This window comes from Dysidea avara, chromosome 7 (assembly GCF_963678975.1).
Source record: "Dysidea avara chromosome 7, odDysAvar1.4, whole genome shotgun sequence".
NCBI lineage: Eukaryota > Metazoa > Porifera > Demospongiae > Dictyoceratida > Dysideidae > Dysidea > Dysidea avara.
In genome coordinates this window covers 25,648,525-25,670,283 of record NC_089278.1, presented here as the reverse complement: position 1 = coordinate 25,670,283, position 21,759 = coordinate 25,648,525, and the positions used below count along the sequence as shown (strand labels likewise).

Below are 21,759 nucleotides of genomic sequence, written 5' to 3'. Positions count from 1 at the left end.
ATAAATCCTAATTTGGATCTATGGAGTGGAAGGCCAGGCACGTATCATGCACACTTGAGCTATAGACCTTCCAGTACAGATATTTATTAGAGGCCACCTGAGGTGTGTGGCAAAGAGGCGAGCTTATCCCGAGGCTTTTCCTGTCGCCCGAGCTATCAACCCTAATAAAAAATCGGAGATTTCCGATATTCGGTGTAACATTTAGTAAATCTGGGTGGGGGATATTAAACAGGTAGATAGGAGTATTTGTCGCTGGTTTGTAGAGCGGTAAGGTAAACAGTTTCTGATAAGGAGAACCATGTCTGTTTCTGATGCGAAAGACGATGCAAAGCTGCCCACAGCAGAGAGGTGCATGCAAGGTGAGGTCATTTGCGCTTTTGTGTGTGCAGTTATGTCTTTGCGTTTAAATAATGTTGTCGCTGTGTTAGTGCGTAAGGTAATTTCTGCTCTAACCATTTCCTTGTTTGGTATAATGCTTTAAGTCAAGTTTATTGTTATGTTTATGAAGATAATTTATTTGCTATATAGTAAGCCGACCTTTTATTACATGCCCACACACTGTTTAAAAGGTATTGGCTGATGTTTAGCGCTGGAAAATGTAACATTCTTATTAATGCGCACTCAAACGGATATCCTTGTTGCACGTTCAAAATTTCTATATGGAATGTAATTGGTTGCTTCCTATTAGTCACGCGTATTTATGTGTTAAGATAAGTATCTTGTGTGTGTAGTCTCTGTTAGGTATTTCCTGCCATACAGGAAAACTATCTGATTCAGTGGGTGTAAATTGCCTTTAAAGGACACTCAGCTAAGGAAATCTAATGGACTTTTATTACGATTATCCTGCTAGAGTTTTCTGTCCTCTTTGGCCTCAAACTAAAAGGCAAGAATGGATTTAATTACATTTATCATTGGAAGTAATCACATCATCAATAGAGGATATGCACTAACTTTACGACCAAAAACATTCTAATAAAATGCGATGTTTTCTTTCGTAATGACAGTGAACAAATGTATTGTAGGTATGTATAGAAAGTGTGAATCACAAAGAGTAGACCAGTTACGAGAGTTTGTCCAGAGCGATAGATTCCTTTACATGTATATAGCAGAGGAGAGGAGCCCCATCTGTAGTTCATTTAGCGAGTTATAGTTTACTAATCATACTTCTGTATGTGATTCACAATAATCGTTCACCATCAAAATTCTTGGGCACGCCACTAATCTTATTATATTGATCATTTTTTGTTATAATTCGCATATCCTCTATTGAATGTCAGTAAGAAGTTCTTTTGACTATTGAAAATCTTTTCTTTATATACATGGGGATATAACAATAGAATTTGTTGATTCACAAGTCTTGTTTAATCACATTGTGGAGATCAGTATAGATTGTCTATTGCTGCAAATGTTTTCTCCAACAATTTTGTATTCCCGTTGGATAGTGGAACAAGCGTGTATTCTTTTATGTCACAAAGTTTTAGCAGTCAAAGCAGCAACTGATTGCTATTTCTGGTTGCTGTATACTTTTAAGTGCAACACAGTATCAAATTATTGGTTGGATAGAAAGATGGATTATTAATCCTGAAATGCTTGCTTTGACTAATTTAATTTAAGCACCCAATTTGAGGCTGTCAGTCAAGGGTCACAAGTACAAGAACTAACGCAACATGATAAATTGAAATAGGAGAACTTTTGTGGGTTTCGTTCTGTATATGGAGTAAGATGTAGCTACAGGGAACCCATGGATGTTACTTGTATTCAATAGTAGTTAGGTGTTGATACCCCCTATCATATTACATGTATTGTATTCATGTACTGTTCTTTGCGCAGTGTGGTTACTAGGTGTACTGCATTGTAATTTACTTGTTATGATAGAACCAATTGGAAATGGCTACCATTAGTTTGTGTTCAGAATTACCATGGTAATGTTTTCGTATACTCAGTCTCTGATTTTCCCTTCTTCAAATGATACCCAGAATGGTAGGTGGTGCTTTATTGCTGACCTCCCACCTTCCATGATAAAGTGCCTCAATCAGCACTTGTAATATTGAAGGCCAGTAATCATAAATGTAGCTTGTGTGCACAGTGTTCTTGAATATAGCGACGATTACTTATAAGGATGCCATATAGTATTTTTAAAGCTGACTTGTCAATCTTTTACAGTATATTTCAAGGGACGGTATTTTCGTTAATTTTTGCGAGTGATGAAAATTTGTTGTTAGACAGGTGGAGTTAGATATAGCACCTATAATCGTTTCATGAATATAAAAAATGCTTTTTACAATGTTTTGCAAAAACATGGTTAAAGTTCATGATAGGAACAATGATAGGGTATTAGTACACACTCACAACAGGTGTGTTCAATCCAATATAGTTATGATCTATTTTGTCACTTTTGTCCATTAGGAGCAATCACAGTATTGATATTTAATAGGTAGAGAAATAAAGTGTACCCCTCTGCTGGCACGTTTTGGTCTCCATACTGCTCTTAATTGTTCTCCGAGTTTTGCATCTTATTGTCTGAGTCAGTTCGGTGTAAACCTTTCACTGGTGTTTGTCATGTTGTTCCACCAGCATCAAGTATGGAGACTCGAGTATCTGTTGATTTTTCAATGGTAACTTAAGATGACAAAACTCAATAAACTGTTGCAATTAAACTTGGAGTAAAAGATTCATGGGAAATATATACCCACAGAATATTTTACTTGAAAATTTTTGGAACAATCTTTTCTGCAAATGTTTCCCAACCTACGAAAAAAGTTATGGTATAGAAAATATTATTGCAATAATGATATTCACCATCATGGTTAATGATACTCGTGGTATGATATTGCACACTATTGTACACAACAACCCCATTTGCTCCCAATAATAGCTCATTCAAGATCTCAGTACAGTAAGCTAGTGAAAGGAGGAAATCATATAGAAAAACAAATTGTACTTGCCATTTTATATAAGCAGTTTACCCTCTAGCCATCTGGTTTACTGGTGGAGCATACCATGGACCAAAAATGGGGCTGTATTAGCTTACCTATATGGATATTTCTATCACAGTGTTTCCTATGGACTAAGGAAGTCAATTGAGGTGTTTAGTTTACACAGCATTAACTTATTAAAAACAATAAATTCAGTTGTAAACGCGATCCTATCTTTACCAAACTAGACTACTATAATGTTTACTCATGAAGCGATTCACACCAAGTCTAGCTTCTTCAAATTTTCCATTGTCACCCCTGACACATATGTGTAAAGAAAGACATGGGCTTCAAGATCAGACAATTTCAGTGATTATGTAATTGTTGTACAATAATGTGTGAGGGATCTGTTTACCTGGTGACCAGCCATGAAGCATGACTAACTAAATATTCTCCCACAGACAATAATGTTTTCCATCAATGTCTGTTTAAACTGCATGGCTGATTTATCGAGTTATTAATTTGTACCCACTAACACAAGTATTTGCCAGCTATAGAGGAATTTTTTTTAATCTCAACTCTAATTAGAGATGGAGTAAGGAAAGCAAGCCATCAGCTAAGTGGAATGGTGATGCACTGATTAATCGGTAAATAATTGGTTTATTGGCCAAATTTCAGCAATATTGGTATTGGTAATTATTTGCAGATTGATTTTACTGACCTTGATGCTAAGAGTTTTTATAAAAATAAGACAAAAATATAGTTTTAAAATGGCAATTTTACAAAATACATGTGAAATTTTGGTTGAAATAAACATCGGATCGGTTATTAGTATTGGCCATTATATGAATTTCAATATTGGGTAATTGGGAAAATCTCTTATCCGGCGCATCACTGAAATGAAATGCTTGGATGCTAAGTGTCTTTTATATATACAGTGGGTTTGTGGATGAACCATGAAACAATACACACACACACGCCCACATGCCCACATACACACACATGCCCACACACACACATATGCCCACACACATACAGAGACAAACTGTAGCCCACCACTTCATCATATCCAGCAATTTTTTCAGACACATGTAGTGACTACCATATTATCTTATAAAATATTTTAATTGTTGTTCATTAACTAGAAATAGTTCACATTTTTTGCTTGGCCATTGTGACAAGCATGATTATGTTTGTTGTGTTCTTGGAATTGTGGTGAACAGCAGTAGGCTGTAATGTGTCATAGTCTTGTTGTATTGACTCCTTAGTGGACTGGCCACATGTGTGGTACTAATTTCTGGTCCTATGAATTGTTCCCAGCCAGGCCCTCGCTAATAACATAAGCACTGTCCTCGGACAGCACTCATATTTTTTGACTCAGAAGTGTGAATTAGAATTGTGGTTGGCCTACCAATATTTTGGCTGACTTACACTTCATACCAAGAAACCCAATGATGTCACCAGATTGTGTTAGCACTATTAGTGCAGCCTGACTGTGCACCTGACTATAACCAAGTTGTACTTGTTTAAAAGTGTGACTCACTTGACATGGTATCTTTTCAATATCATGATTTACATCATATCATTTGTATCATGAGATCTTGGTTTTTTTTGCATGATGATTCACACCCCTACCATACAGGGTATTTATTACTAGTGCTCTGCGATATATCGGTAATACCGTTTATCGTGCTAAATTATCATAACCGATTATCATACCGTGACAGCCTTTGATAACCGATATATCAAAATACCGGTATATTGATGAATACTGCTATAGGATTGTTTTTAACCCAGCCTTTTGTGTTTAATTATCCAATTTGTTGATGGTTTAGCAGACACGCCTTGAACAAAAACTTGAGGTTGTCACATTACAATACATGTCTACTTGTACTGAACTATATTTTTGGGGGGTTTTTGGCTTGATACTAGCCTAAGAAATGATGCAATAGTTACAATAGCAAGCTAACTATATACCAATATACCGCCATATTTTCCTGTTACTAATACCGTGTATTCAAATTTCAATACCGCCGAGCTCTATTTATTACCTCTTGAAATCTTAAACTAGCTACAAGCATGCATTGTTCACTCCCATGTTGTTTACTACTACTACTACTGCTACCATTCCTAGTATGAACACTCAACAGGGTTCTTTGGTAAGTAAAGAAGCCATGGGACACTTTTTGGTTTGCTTTCTGTGTTGCAAGAAGCATAACAACTTCTGTATATAGAAGTGACACAAATAGACTGCCAAGTATTGTAGTGTAATAAACATCACCTGTGTAGTGATAATTATTAGTGACAGTGATCTCTAAGCTAAGTCTAGTGTCACACTTCAAGGAAAACAACAGGAAATAATAGTACCCTTGTTACCACTCCTTCACAAATGTGTAGTTATGTAAGTGAGTATTCCTAATTATCACTATATTTACTTACAGATGTGCCAGCTCCCAAAACCAACAGATTAACACATGCCGAGGTGTACAATCCCGTGACAGGGAAGCCACAATATGAAGTCCTCAAGCAGCACTTTCTGAGTGAAGGACGAGTAGAGGAGGGAGTTGCTCTGAAAATTATCCGAGATGGAGCAGAGTTGTTAAGGTCTGAGCCAACCATGTTGGAAATTGATGCACCGGTAACTGTGTGTGGTGATGTACACGGACAATTTTTCGATCTAATGAAGTTGTTTGAAGTTGGTGGCAAGCCGGAGTCGACACGTTACCTGTTCCTAGGTGACTATGTTGATAGAGGATACTTTTCTATCGAGGTTAGTGTATCTTGTAATGTGTGCGTGTGTGTGTGTGTGTGTGTGTGTGTGTGTGTGTGTGTGTGTGTGTGTGTGTGTGTGTGTGTGTGTGTGTGTGTGTGTGTGTGTGTGTGTGTGTGTGTGTGTGTGTGTGTGTTTGGAAGTTTGCATAGTTGCTTTTTTTTCCCTGCCATAATGATTACATTGTAGATTTTAAACATGCTTTATTCATGTGCACATGGACACACACACACACGGACACAGATGTGGACACGCACGCACTCACTCACACACGCACACACACAAACCAACTGGCTGGTATATACATGATCATGAGAAACATTAGGACTCATGTGCTTATACATACATACAGTTGGTATATACACAGGTACACATGATATACACAACTTATGTACATGCACTAGCACATACAAGTTAAGCATGGCTTCTCATGTTTTCTTATAATCTGTATGAGATCAAATTCTGCACAGAAGCCTCAGAACTGTTTCACCAGAATAGATTGTGATCACACATTATATATTGGCACCTAAGATTGTACGTGTCCACAATGCTTTTACTTAGTATATAACAACACTCAAGGCAATGTTTACTAAACAGAGCAAATCACTCTAGTAGTATAGTCCTCAAACTTTTAAGTGCTGCATTCACACATCAAATATTCCCTTGAGCCCACTTGTACATAATGGCTTCTGGGTGTGGGCACTGGCTTATGATATAACCTGTTTGTGGAGGATATTGCCATCCCATAGTCTGCATTAATTGTAATGTGGTGATATAATTGTTGATATCTCTTTCTCTGGCTTCACCATAATGTCATGAAAACTAAAGTGTGAGTGGGTCTGTATTCTATAGCCTGTTCATGAACATGCTGCGTCAATGATCTCACCTCTGATCAATAATTATTACTCTTAGTCGTACCACAACAAGTGTTTGTGTTTTTCTGCCAAATATATATGGACCAGAAACCAGATGGCTATTATGCTTAGGCTGTGCGATAATAACAATCAAGTGATTATCGTGATACCTATGTCATTATTATGATAAAGATACTGAATTTTCTATTAAACAATTATCAATACACAGAGCTGTGCTTGTAAAAGTACTCTATAACAATACTTCATTATCGAGATAATATCGTTTATCATGATAAAATGGTTTTTTGTTATTGAGATATAGGTTTTTTTTCATTATCTAGTTTTAACACACAATTGCTTTACTGGTCTTTGTGACTTGTACAATCATCCTATACTCTAGGACAAGAATTTTTGTTCCCAACCACATTGTGCTATGCAGCTGCACATTAATTTTATGGCAATCCACCATGTGGCATGAATGGGATAATTAACTTAATCCCTACTGACCCCAATGGTAACAAGAATAAGAATAGCCACAAGTTTGTGTGAAGTTTCTGTGCTTAAAATTGGACTAACTCTCTATAAAGTTAGACCCTACTGTTTTTGTATATGTGATTGGCTGAACTAAAACTGTCGTGCTTCATACATTAATTAATCATAACTCACGGCTGAAACAAGGGACTTGGATCACTCTGTTCACGCTCAATGGGAAATCTATTAAGGCATAGTGCCTTCCCTATATTTCTCCATGTGCATTAAGAAGAAGGCCAAATAAATGATCATCTTAAGCTTTATTTCTACCACACTGTACCCATAATTCAAGTGCTTTTTTACTGTACGAACATAAAACATAGATTCTCCATGGAGAAATGGTTTTATTGATATGAGCTTTGTTTTACTGCATACTGAACTGACACGTGTAAAATTTTTATGTTTCATGTGTCTCAATTTTGTAAGAACAATGAGTTTTCAGTCATACGTAAGAAAATAGTATCAACATTTGATGTTGTTTTGTAGTGTGTTTTGTACTTGTGGGCACTGAAGTTGTGCTACCCTAAGACTTTGTTCCTCTTGAGAGGGAATCATGAGTGTAGACACTTAACGGATTATTTCACCTTCAAACTGGAGTGTAAGTTGCTTGTACATTTGTGTTTTGTGTAATGTGTTAATTGTGTGTGTTTTATTATACTACATAATCATATACCGTACGCGCGGAAATTTTCGCGGTATGAAATTTTCGCTTCATCATAACTAAACAAGATTTTCACGATTTTATTTTCACGGTTAAAGGAGTTTAGGTTTTCGCGATTTTTTGCGGTTGCGAGATGTCTATGAAAGATATAACTTATTATTTTAAGCAAGTTAAACCGAATGGTTTACCAAGCAACGTGTCACAGTCTACTATTGAATACGTTAAGAGAGAGTTAAAATCAATCTCGAGTCATAGTGCGAGTTGCAGCCATGGCAATGGACAACAAAAAACTTGTGGTGAATACATCAAGCTGAGTGACGAAGAACGAGCTACCATTGGTGAATATGCGGCGAAACATGGCCCTGCTGCTGCTATTCGTCATTTAGGAAGTTTCCCGAATTTAAAAGAAGCCAGTGTTCGGGGATGGAGAGATGCTTATCGTCGGGAAGTGTTTAATCAGTCCAATGATCGAAAACGAGACAGACCAGTGGAAGTAACAGAACTTCCACAAAAGCGGCGTGGAAGGCCACTCTTAATAGGGGAGGAGTTGGAGGAAGAGGTGAAATTGTTTATAAAGGCCTCGCGTGCAGAGGGAACTGTTGTGAATACTGAGACTGTCATGGGCACTGCAAGAGGTGTTGTCATCAGCCATGATGCCAACTTGCTTGCTGAAAATGGAGGATACATCAACATAACAAAAGAGTGGGCGCAGCGAGTGCTTCAACAAATGGGTTTGGTGAAGCGGAAAGGAACGACAAAAGCAAAGGTACTGCCATCTGATTTTGAAAAAGTGAAAAGGCAGTTTCTGTTTGATGTGCGCACGATTGTTGCAATGGAAAGCATTCCTAAAGAACTAATAATCAACTGGGACCAAACGGGCATGAAATACGTGCCAGTGTCGGATTGGACTTTGAAGAGAAGGGAGCCGAGAGAGTAGAAATTGCTGGGCTGGATGACAAACGGCAAATCACCGTTTTAATGTCATGTGCTATGGATGGAAAGTTGCTGCCCACTCAAGTGATATATGCTGGCAAGACTCCTGCTTGCTTGCCCAAGGTCGAATGTCCAAAAGATTGGTATTTGACCTACTCTGAAAACCACTGGTCAAATGAACACACCATGATGGGTTATCTTCATAACATATTACTTCCATATGTCACAGTGACACGCTGTAATCTGAAGCTGAGCCCAAATCATCCATGCCTCGTGATATTTGACTCTTTCAAAGGCCAAACTACTCCAGCATTTTTGGACTTTTTAGAACAGAGCGACATCTTAGTTGTAGAGGTTCCCCCAAACTGCACTGATCGATTGCAGCCATTAGATCTAGCAGTCAACAAACCCTTAAAGGATCAAATGAAAAAGCAATTCCATCTTTGGTATGCTGGAGAGGTCAAGAAGAAGATGGAAGATGGGCAAGGCAAGAAGGTTGTTGACCTGAAACTCACTAGGTTGAAGCCACTTGGGCTACAATGGTTGGTAAATGCATGCAGTTATGTGGAACGTAACAGTTCCATTCAGAATGGTTTTTCAGAAGCTGGGATCACTTCAACTTTGTCTCCATATATTTAACCCAAGCTAAATACTGTTACAGTATAAATACTATTACCACATTATCATGATTCATTATTTGACTGTATTTTCACTGAATAGGAATACAATTATGTTCATGGTTAAATTTTACAATTGACTAATCATATAGTGTTACACTACTATGGAAACAACTCCAAAGTACCATTGGAAAAACACCTGGTAAGGTGCTCACGCATCAGTGATTCTGTATAGTTCATCTTAAGGGGATCTTTCCCATGTGCAACACTTGTAGCATTAGCAATGGCATACAGGCCACATTCTTTTCCTCCCTGTTGCTTCTGCACATTTTTCAAAATAGTAATATTGCTGGGTGAACAGTGAAATTGCTTTTTAAGTAAACACAATGTTGGTTCATCCCATTTAGTATATGCTGAATCATATACTGACACCCTTTTGCCAGCTGTACCAATGGTAGTTGCACATATCCAGTGATCTCCACCAGTATGGAAAACCTGTAGAGCGTTGTGTGTCGGATCTTTGTGGGCTTTGTCGTGCAAGAGTGTGAGACGTAAACCATTAATCTTTGGGAATTTAGCTTTCAAAAGTCTTTGTGCAAAGTTAATGTGCTTGTCAGAGAGTTTCTCACCACTTTTAAGTATTTCTTTGTCAATATTGGTCAAACTTATATCTCTAACTTTTACCCATATTTGTGTTTCCCCACTGACACTGTCATGTGACTCATCCTCATCAATTGGCTCGGTCTTCACTTTTACACCACGAATTGATGCACTGGGCTGTGCACTAACATCTGTATTACTGGGTTTGCTCCGAGGCTCTGTTTTTACCTCCAAAGATGTGCTACCCTGCGGCTGTGGTGTCGCCAGACTGGCTTGGTCTACAGTGCCAACAGAAATTCCAGCAGCTGTAAGACACAAATGTACTATACTGAAATAATGATATCCTTTACATACCTTGTAGCTCACCAACCCCATCACTTTCTTCACTTAGCAGTTTATGTGACATCTTCGTTACACTATCCTTTCCAGTAAATTTATACGTACATGGCAACTCCATCCCCCCTTGTGGCAAATGATCTGAATACCTTCTTGGCCCAGTCACTGTGCTTGTGATGGTTCCACCATGCGATAAGAATCTTGTACACATACACGAGATGGTACGTGGTACATGGCCAACAATGACACCATCCTTTCGCAGCGCAACAGCGAATCGGTCTTCTGAATTTCCGCATTCCCTTCCGCAATTTACAGTCTCTCCAACTGAAGGATCCCATATATCCTTATAGATGTGGTAGCCATGAATACAACTGGTGAGGGTAAAAGTGCTGGTCATCGAGTTTGCTGATCTACAGTACTAACTGCTGCCACGTGTAGATAACTAACTCCTATAATTTCCAGCAATCTGTGAAATATTCACGGATTAAATTTTCACGGATTACATTTTCACGGTTACAGTTTCAACTGCGAAATCCGTGAAATATACATACCGCAGAAATTTCCGTGCGTACGGTAGTATGGTAATATTTTATATTAGGGATCATGGGCTTTTCCAGCCAAAAATATCACCCCTAAAACCAGTGTCAATTTCCCTTCATGACAGCTTGGCAGCATTGGTTAGGTACAGCCAAGCCAAACATGTCTTCAGAACCAAGTGTATTGAAATATATAAACGTGCACATCATAGATAAGGTGGTATTGTATGCTCTGCAACTGAGCCTATGTATCAAACATCTTATCAACTTGTACATGGTGCATTGAGTAGCCAGACAAGTATAAACCTGGTCTCTGTACAGGCAAGATCAAATATTCTGAAGACATTTATGATGCTTGTATGGATGCGTTTGATTGCCTACCCCTGGCAGCTCTGATGAACAAGCAGTTTCTATGTGTACATGGTGGCCTCTCACCTGAAATACTTTCACTTGATGATATCAGGAAGGTATGCTTGTTTGTAGTGGACCCCCCACCCCTGTGTTGATCTGAAACCAACTGTTTGATTAGGATATATTGATTCTGTGTTGCTAAGAAATTTTGAATAATGCTCTCATATGCTAAAAGATATAGTCTTAATAATATACTGAATGCTTCGTGATTTAAAATGGAATTTGAAAACATTCTTCTAAGGTACTGTAGATGAGGTTATGTTCTATTAGAGTGGTTGGGTAAGAACAAATGGGCTTGAAAGTAGTTTGCTTATCAAAACACTTTTGTCATTGCTGGAGGTGAAGGTATACACTACCAAGTTGTTTGAAATTACTTATGCCAAGTATTAATGCCCATAGCGTGGCTGTTGTAAGTCAAACTCTCTTGTGTAGTTTGATCAATTTATAGAATTTTTGTTTTTACCAGGTAAGTTTTTGTGTACAAAGATTTTGGTAACGTAAAATCTGGCTTTCTGCAATGTCTAATGTTATTATACAGTGTGGTGATTTTGATCCTAAGTGGTGGTATAATTATTGTGGTATATGCTACAACGTACAGCTGGATCGTTTCCGAGAGCCCCCACCGTTTGGTGCCATGTGTGATCTCTTGTGGTCTGATCCTCCGGAGGATTTTGGTAATGAGAGACAAACTACTGAAATGTACTCCCACAACACTGTCCGTGGGTGTTCTTACTATTACAGGTGTGTGCAGTGCGTGTGTGCATGTGCGTGCGTGCGTGTGTGTGTATGCGCGCGCGTGTCTGTGCGTGTGTGTGTTGTAGTGTGTGTTGTATGCTGACATTACTAAAGTGGCATTAAATAGAGTGCATGTTTGGTATGTGTAGTGTACTATACTGTATAGTGTAGCATGTTACTGTGTGTGTTGTATTCATGCATTGTATATCTACACTTTACAGTTACATGGCTTGTTGTGAGTTTTTGCGAAGGAACAATCTCCTCTCAATTATCAGAGCACACGAAGCGCAGGATGCAGGGTGAGTACTACATGCATTGAACCACACTATATGATTGTTGTGGTATGCTTTGATTAAAGTTTTATAGTGCTTGAAATTTTATTTTTATATGCATGAACATAATCCTTGTTGTTTATGCAGCATATGTACAGTACTGTGTGTGCTAAACATTGTTTGTTATCGTCAGTGTGTTCTATTCAATATATTAGCTATAAGATGTACAAGAAAAACCAAGCTACCGGGTTCCCATCGTTGATCACGATTTTCTCAGCACCAAATTACTTGGATGTGTACAGTAACAAAGGTAAGCAGTTGTATTGCAATCTGTCATCTTACAGGTTTTTGCAATTGAATTTGGTGACTTTGCAATTGAATTTGTCCCATTTGCAATTGAGTTCGTCGCTTTTGCAATTGAATTAGTCCCGTTTGCAATTGAATTTGTCCCATTTACAATACAATTCGTCACTTGCAGTTCACTTGCAGTTAAATTCGTCCATAACAAGAATGGCAGCTGGAGAAAACACGAAAACATGGTGTAGCAGCTGCTACAAGAACTTGTTCAAGTACAACAGTAGTAAACAACTTTTTATAAGGCAATAATTCTTCCTCTACAGCCTATCCAGCAACATTCCAAACTACTACGCCATTCGTGATGGGTGTGGTCACTGGGGTGTGGTCACTCACGTGGAGCAAGCTAATTAACTTGTCAGACAGCCATCAGCTTCGCATACTACCAGCTCCAATTACCTCCATGGTGTAAATAATTCATCTCTTAATGAACAGTTGGTTTCTTGGAGCTGTTTTGTTTATGACGAATTGTAATGCAAACGCGACGAATTCAATTGCAAACGCGACGAATTCAATTGCAAACGCGACGAATTCAATTGCAAAACTGACGAACTCAATTGCAAACGGGACGAATTATATTGCAAAACCAACGAATTCAATCGCAAAGGTGATGAATTCAATTGCAAAAACCTGTAATATACACCTATGGGGTTTTTTGCACAGTTGCATGATTAGCTTGTCAAATAATTCATTAGTTGATCATTAAAAACATGTTTAGTGACTAGATTGTGGTGAGTGTTCTATTAGAGTAATAGACTAGCTACACTTAAGAGACGATATCAAGACAGACAATATTTAGTGGCCATGGAAAGCCAGTTCTAGCATGCAACAGTTAAGTATGTATTTTAGAAGGATTGGGATAGTACCTTCCATGTCAGATATCAGTTAAATGGATCCAGATTTCTCTCAGATACATTCTTTCAAAATTTGTGGTAACCCTTAAACTTGCATGTAATTTTAAGGAATACGTGATTACACAAAACCACTTTAAATGGTCTGTCTAGCCAGACTAGCGTAACTCTATTAGCCTAAGCCATATACCAACAGAAAGTTTATTCATTTGGCTACTTGATGTAGTGTTGAAAAACGTCGGCAACTCAGTTTTTTGTTGTTGTTTTCTCAATACTCATGACGGCAGCCATATTAACATTTAATAAAATCACATGCGCTAGATATGGCATGACTTGCTATTGAATTAGGAATCGCGCCGTGTTTATTTCACTTGAATCTGATGAAATAGGAAGGAGATATTAACCATTTTTGAAAGGTATGTAAGGGGTTTGCGTGCTTATTTTGCATAACGATAGTTTCAGGGTGAGTTTTGCCCCATGTTTTCATGCTAGGGTAAACCCCTAGGTACCATTTTAATCCTTGTTTAATTACAAATAAAATGGTGTTAATTATGTAGCCATAGGAAGAATGATTCGTAAGTTACAGTGCTTTGTTTACAGCCATGTGTATATGCCGATTTATCGGCATATGTGGGTTATGGATTAAAATTTTGTTATTCTTAATGTTATTTCTAGGAGTGCGTCACATATAGCCAAATACGTGTACCAACGTGACAACCTACACCAGGGAAAGGCATATACAGTGTGTAGCTACCATATACTTTTCAAGACAATAAAACGTACGTGACATATTAAGGTAAGTGACTGCTCTATTAGAGTATATTGATCTGTGCAAGTTTGCAAGCTGAACACACAGAGCTTAGCTTCTGTAAACATGATAGGACCAATTATTTTTAGGATGGAGAGCTAGACTGTTTACTAGTAATTAAATGTGTGCTCTATTACACAGTTAAGTGACTGACTGCTCTATTAGAGTATCTCAGTACCATACAATGCAACAGGCTTACTTCACCCTTCTTACAACATTATCTTGCAAGCGACCTCTCTCCAACTTTGCAAAACACTGGCAGTGTTAAGCCACCTCAGTCAGTTGCAAAAGGGCAAATTACTTTGAAGCACACATCAGTAGAACTAATGAACACTAACATTTCTACGTCTACTTTCATTGATGACGGCCCGTTGCTTCGACTCTCTAGATTAACAAAATGCACTGGAACTAATTGGAATGTAAATCACGTGCTCATCTGTTTTGGTAGGCGTTAAATAGAATTGTCATGCGTTTCGATCACTGGCATGAAAATTTCCTACATTTGTGCCTTTCACGCTAAAGTGGTATGTATGTATATATATATATATATTTATATACAAAATGAGACACTCTAATACAGGCCTTAAATTAATGGTTTTTCAACAGACAAAATCCGCACAATGTCCACCCATAATGAGTTTTGGGCAGACACAATGTCCTTGCAAACCAATAGTGGTACCTGTGTGCATGTTTGTTTGTAGTGCTAACAATAACTGTCACTTGGTTGCTAGGAGATACTACATTTTCCCAACCAAAGGATTTACCAATGCTACCTGCAGTTAACCTCAAAACTTACAATCGCAATAATGAAAGTGGTACAATGGAAACTCCCTATACCAATTTCAGCAGTATAAAGTATTTCTTATAGCTCATGTCGGTACAATTGTGAATATATGAGGACATTTGTCCTTGGCACCTTAAGAATTAAATTAAGCTCTATAATAGAACAGTTACACAAAATATATACGTGGGGGCCTCTACATATATAAAACAGAGAATCGAGATATTAATGTCAGCTGTCCATCTCCCTCCCATGGTAATACAAAATTTATGGCCGAATTTGACAAAACAAAGCTTCCATATACATCCAGTTTTCTGACTGTAACTTGACTACTTAGTGAGCTATTGACCTAAAATTTTCACACAATTCATCCATAGCATTGTAAAATACCATTTGAAACTAATGGCATACTCGGGACTCCAGAAAACATGGAATACGGAATAATGGAACAGCGGAATAATGGAATTGGCGAAAATTACATTCTCACATTTTACTACTATATATACAGTCTAGCATTTATACAATACTCACCTCGTAACAATTCCACAGAGAATCCACTAAGGCAATCCTCAGGGTGATCTTTAAATAGAACATGCATGAAACTAACCACTCTAGAATAATCTAACTAAGCTAAAATACTTTCTAATACACTTTACTACAAAATTGCTACAACACTATAAGTTCTTTCTGCTACAGCTGCTTATACCAGCCATCACACATGTGTAACTGTCCGAATTTATTAGAATCAAGCTGTACAAAGTGATGTCAGCTAAATACAGCACTTAACCCTTTGAATTTACAGTAAGCTTGTTTGGCGATGGATAACTACTAGGTTAGCCAAAGTAGATTATTTCAGAGAAGATTTCTTAGGATGGAGTGCTGTCACTAATAAATTCAGGCAGTTACTCGTGTGTGATGGCTGGTATAAGTAGCTGTAGTAGAAAGAACTTATAGTGTTGTAGCGATTAGTGTATTAGAAAGTATTTTAGCTTAGTTAGATTATTCTAGAGTGGTTAGTTTCGTGCTAGTTCTATTTAAAGATCGCCCTGAGGATCGCCTTAGTGATTCTCTGTGGAATTGCTACGAGGTGAGTATTGTATAAATGCTATAGACTGTATATATAGTAAAATGTTAAGAATGTAATTTTCGCTTATTCCGTTATTCTGCTGTTCCATTATACCGTGTTTTCTGGAGTCCCGGCATACTCCTATGTTGAGCTATGGTGCTTCAAAGTCATAAAAGTGGATGTGTGTGGAAGCCTTGTTTTGTCAAATTCGGTCACATATACTGACTGTTGTATTAGAGTGCAATAAATTAAAGCTAAATCCTAAATGTACTAATACAAAAACAAATGAAATCTAAAGTCAAAGTAGTTGAGAGTGTAGCCTTCAAAAAACAATTTGTGTATATGAAAACATTGCATATTTATAATTACTGCGGGGTCCATGTAGCTGCACGCATGCACATGGGTAGGAAATGTTTACACAAGTATGTGTGTCAATTATACAGGAAAGGTGATATATTTTTACACTATTTATTATTACTGCCCACTCATGGTAATGTATATTATACTCATGGTAATGTATATTATACCCCTTGGTACTCTCCCCAACATGCAGCTCATGTGATCGTGTTGGTGGAGCATCATGTGATCAGGGGTTACATCACACTCCAGGGCTTTTCACTCATCTTGTGTCCTACCACACAACGATGAGTTGTAAACACCTGGGACATCATTTATTAGATTGCAGAGCTTATGATAAGAAATTTCTGTTGGCCTGCCACAATGTCCTGACAGATCAGAATTGGCCGGATTGGCTGGACAAATCAGAATTGGCCAGACAATTGCCTAAACTGAGTGGACATGTGGAAGATTATTAGTATAGGCCTATCTGTGTCCACTATAGCATAGCAGAAGGACCTTATATTGTTACATGGTTGATATGTCACAAGCCTGATGCGCTGTTACAGTATGTGTTTACAGCACACCAGAGGGTTGGTAATGGTACATTAGTGGTCACTCCCTTGGTTTGTAAGAATGTATACTATCTACTAGCAACCAAGTGACTGTTATTACTAATAGAATCAACAGACATGCCAGCTCAGCCTTTAGGCTCCCTCCTTACACTTTGATGGGACATAGTGTCTGGGGACAAATTGCATTATGGTCAGACACCTATGCAATTTGACTGGATTTTGTCTGGTGTCTGGGCGTTACTAAGATTTATACCACACAGGCTCATGGAATCTGGAACACCTCCTGCAAGCAGGACTATTAATTCAGAACAGGCAGTACAAAGTCTCAGATGACTATGAGGAAAAGTCAAAGAACCTGAACTCACATAATTTATTTGCATCTCTATTAAGTAACTATGTACCCAATACTACAGCTGGGTATGACTGTAGATCAACACCATGTTCCCATACATGCATACACACATGTATACACTGCACACACATTCCTATGTATATGTGCCCCTATAAGTGAAGAGAAGCCCAAAGTAAAAACTATGACCTCTTACATGTGGCATCATGCTACCATAGTGAATAGAGGGAATTTTAAAGTGGAAACCATGCTTCTTTCTTAGTAAGGCTTTACTTTTTCTGTGGCTTTGTTTCAGCATGTGTCCAGTGGATGCTATGTGGAATGCTGAAGTTCTCTGCAGCCTTATTGTTAGTGTAGGTAGTTCTCTGCAGCCTTATTGTTAGTGTCAGTCTGTTATAATCTTGAGTAGACACTTCTATGTAGCCATGGATGGATTGGATATTGAATTTAAATACTTGCTGTGTTTGATTTGTTAATTGTCTTTTGCTTTATGAGCAGCTTGCGTACATGACCACATTAGAACTTTGCATGCATGTTGAGTCAATGCTAGTTTGCTAGGCAAGTGTTACAACATCCTAGAAGTGATGTTGTAGTAGGATCCCATGTGTCTATGACATTCTTAATAAGTTTTCAGTGATGCTACTCTTAGTGGTGCAGGCAACAAGCTGATGACTTTGTGGACATCCTGTAACATATATGACATGCCTTACACTGCATGGACTCTTGAATGGATCAAAGGCAATTACAAGACCTGTGTCTATAGACCTGGTCCGTGTAGTACCTCTCTCATGTAGAAGAGGTGTGATGTATTTGTACGAATTGTGTCCTCACATTAGCTTACATAGCTAATATGGCAACCTTAGAACAAAGAAGGTATTGTTAGCCATACCTGGTCTTGTCCCAGCCGCCCACGTGCTTGATCACGCGAAGGTCATCTGGCGACATTAGTCCAACTTCTTGGCCCAGGAGGTGCGCGTTAATAAAACATGCACCCAAAAAACTAGCTTTGTAGTTGTTGTCTTAAGGTCTTCTTCGCCATTGATTGTTGTCCTAAGTTGAATGCTAAGAAGGTTTTCGTACATAAAGTTTTAAACGGTGTTTATTAATCACTCCAGCGATTTTATAAAGTAGCACTCCTTTAAGTGAATGAAAAGTTTATTCATTTGAATGTAAGCATAAATGAGCACAAGAAACATGTCCGTAGCAATATTCCACTAGGGCCAAGAAAGTGGACCAAAGTCACCAGACAACCTTCGCGTGATCGAGTGCGTGGGCGGCTGGGGACGAGACTAAGCCATACCACTATGTCCATTGTAATGCACTCACTCATGCATGTATAATTATTATTTTCCTGCTATTTCTTTACCACTTTAGCTGCTGTGTTGAAATATGAGAACAATGTTATGAACATTCGTCAGTTCAATGCTGTAGATCATCCTTACTGGCTACCCAACTTCATGGATGTGTTCACGTGGTCTCTGCCTTTTGTGGGAGAGAAAGGTTTGTACTTGTATGGATGTGTGCTTGTACATGTGTGTGTAGTAGTGTGCTTGTACATGTGTGTGTAGTAGTGTGCTTGTACATGTGTGTGTAGTAGTGTGCTTGTACATGTGTGTGTAGTAGTGTGCGTAGCAGTGTTGCTACAATATGTATATAGACTGTTTGCCTTTCTGCCATAATTGTATAATAAAATTTTGTATGAAAAAACGTGCAAAAATGTTACTGTTATAGTAAGTATCCATGCATGCATGTCTGTTTCTTTAGGTTCATGTGTGACTTACTGCTGCCATTAATACTGTAGCTGTTAACTTACAACTAAGCCAGTTCACTGGAGCATCGAAAATGTTATTTTCCTACCTGTTACCATGCAGTGCTACTAAAGTTCTAGCCTACGGATACTCTAGATACTCTAATAGAACAGTCACACAGTAGCTAGTTGACTATGATAACTAGTTGGCTGTTTACTGTTTAGGCTATCCTCCACATAGTTTTAAAGCTTGTAGACACCTACTGTCATCGAGATACAATAGTCAACAGCTTTTTGTATTAATATTTTGTTCAGTGCAAATGTTTTTAAACCAGGCGCGCACCCACAGCCGGCTGGGAGGGTGGGCGCCTGGCCCACTGAAATTGTTTTCGTAAATGTGCGTGCGTGCATGCCTGCCCACCCACCCATCCATCCATCTATGTTTGTCCGTACACACCCACGTGAGTAAAATTGTTAAATGGTAAAAAGCAGCCAGGATGTAAGAATTGAAAGCTAAATTAAACTTCCACACACATAAACTTTGCTCTGTGGTGGTTTCTTCTGGATACCGGGTATGGCGACTCTTCATGAACGGTCTTCGTTTTTGGTTCTATGGACGTTTAACAACTTCAAAACAATGTTGAAGGCCTCTTAGGCTACCAGAGATAGCGTATCCTTTGAGTTGAAAGGGGGGTGTTACCCGTACTTACTTACACGAACGGAAATGAAGGGCAGCTTTAAGACTTTCTCTAAATAATTTGTGTGAGAAAACATGATAGACACACTATAAAACAGTTGAGAAGATACTTCTGTGCTTAATTTGTGGTTAAAGGGGTTTGTTATAGTTACGCTTCATTAGCAGCGCATGGCAACGTAATTACAGAATTACATAATAATTCACGAATTACAAAATACACTAAATTACAGTATTTACCAATTATCTCATAATAGCAATAGCATGGATAAAATATACAGGGTTGATTAATTGCCTATTCAGTTAGAATGGGAAAGTATTAACTGCATGGCCGCCTGGTTTTTAGAAGTACCATAACATCAACTTGTTAAATAAGAATTTTTAATCATGATTTGTGAAAATAAATCAAATTACAGTGTGTATAGTACACATGTGGTGCATGTTGTTAGGTTGTATTCTTACTTGTTATAAATCTGTTGTTTTGTTGTCTCCCACAAATGTACAGTTACAGAGATGTTGGTGAATGTGTTGAACATCAAGGAAGATGCTGAGATGGAAGAGGATGGAGGTACGTGTGTTATTATCTTATCCCTGTAAAGAGTTCATATTAACTCTTGGTAAAAGATATGCCACAAGAAAATTATATGTGGTAATCACATTGTTACTTCTGTGTCAACATTGCTATTTAGTGACGATTCTGAAAGAGGCTTTCAATATTGTTAAGTACTGACCTATGCCTTATTTTTGACTTTCTACAAATACAGGTGTAGCTGTTGTTTGTCATATGCAATCAATTTACTGCATTATGTCATTGTAGGAGCATCTGTTATGACTCAAGAGAGGAAGGAGGTAATACGTAACAAGATCAGAGCTATTGGCAAGATGGCACGTGTATTCTCTGTGCTACGGTAAGCAGGCATCATTGCTACTTTTATCAGTGGTGATTAAATAAGAAAGAAAGCTTTACCTGGCTTGCCACCGTGGTATAATTACTATGCCAGGTGATTTATGCACACTGTGTCTGGTGACATGCTTTTACAACCTTATTTACAACCTTAATTAGCAGTAGAGGGTTTACGTAAACAAATGTCTTTATGGTTGTTTATTGTCTACAGCAAAGAGAGTGAGAGTGTCCTGCAACTAAAGGGGCTTACTCCAACTGGTCTTCTTCCATTTAACACACTTTCGGAGGGAACAGAAGGCATCAACAAGGGTAAGAATTATTACTGTACTATTTCTGTTTTATGTATTCTTGTTATTTAGCTCTTCTGAAGTATGGCTTGGAGCCTGAGGCTAATAGGATCACAAGTTTTGAAGAAGCACGCACGTTGGATCGTGGTAATGAGCATGTTCCACCTCGACGAGAAGACTCCAAAGCCAGTCTTGGTGGTGCAATCCCTACACCCCCAATGACCCCATCGTAATAAAAAACACATTGATTCATCGATATATTTGTAGTTGGATTAGATATTTAGAAATACCATATATATTATACTGATGTCGCAGAAATGACACATTGGAAATTTAATTTTCTATACAAACATTGCTGTTGTTTCCGTAAGAGTTGTTGTTTTAAAGCCACACATTATTACTTTATTTTTGTGTTTGTACAAATTTGGAAAATAAATATGCTTTTTTGAGAATTGTTTTGCAAGGGGTATATATACCTAACTAGAAGTATATTTTTTAATTGAACTGATTAATTGTCACTGAGTGGTACAGAGCAGGTCACTGCCTGTTACTGAACTTGTAATCCATAGTGTGTTGTGACTACTATACAAGTTTGTCAGTGGGTGTCATGCTAAGTGCCAGATATATTTTTCTTGGTTTGGTGTGATGTTTTTGCAATGGATCACATGGAGTTGGACACTAGTTCAGCATGTGGTTAACACAGGTCATCAAACAGCGATTAAGCAACCTCCTCACAGGTTACTGTTTTCATTGCGTCCGAAGGTAGAAGCTCTGGTACAGGAGATGTTGACATGTGAGTTGTGAAGGAGTCCAGCAGCCATGGGCGAATCCCATTG

At 38.1% G+C, this 21,759-nt stretch overlaps 2 protein-coding genes across 2 annotated transcripts; both read left to right on the top strand.

Annotated features, from left to right (window-relative positions):
• Positions 1-84: 84 nt before the first annotated feature.
• LOC136262158 (serine/threonine-protein phosphatase 2B catalytic subunit 2-like) lies at positions 85-21,375 on the top strand. Its single transcript, XM_066056319.1, has 12 exons — positions 85-359; positions 5,357-5,685; positions 7,557-7,668; positions 11,075-11,220; positions 11,763-11,905; positions 12,121-12,198; positions 12,387-12,481; positions 18,666-18,791; positions 20,238-20,300; positions 20,550-20,640; positions 20,848-20,945; positions 20,996-21,375. The coding sequence occupies exons 1-12, from the start codon at positions 299-301 to the stop codon at positions 21,154-21,156; spliced, it is 1,503 nt and encodes a 500-aa protein (XP_065912391.1). The 5' UTR covers positions 85-298; the 3' UTR covers positions 21,157-21,375.
• LOC136262159 (uncharacterized) lies at positions 7,675-11,057 on the top strand. The gene has a single exon (XM_066056320.1). It carries the CDS (start codon positions 7,865-7,867, stop codon positions 8,666-8,668), a length of 804 nt encoding a protein of 267 aa, XP_065912392.1. The 5' UTR covers positions 7,675-7,864; the 3' UTR covers positions 8,669-11,057.
• Positions 21,376-21,759: the final 384 nt, after the last annotated feature.

Bases quoted from the DNA above. Each gene is read 5' to 3' on its own strand.
- LOC136262158 (XM_066056319.1), top strand. From the start codon at position 299: ATGTCTGTTTCTGATGCGAAAGACGATGCAAAGCTGCCCACAGCAGAG. The intron at 12,199-12,386 runs GTGAGTACTACA...TCAATATATTAG, and splicing joins CACGAAGCGCAGGATGCAGG to CTATAAGATGTACAAGAAAA. The intron at 18,792-20,237 runs GTTTGTACTTGT...ACAAATGTACAG, and splicing joins GCCTTTTGTGGGAGAGAAAG to TTACAGAGATGTTGGTGAAT.
- LOC136262159 (XM_066056320.1), top strand. From the start codon at position 7,865: ATGTCTATGAAAGATATAACTTATTATTTTAAGCAAGTTAAACCGAAT.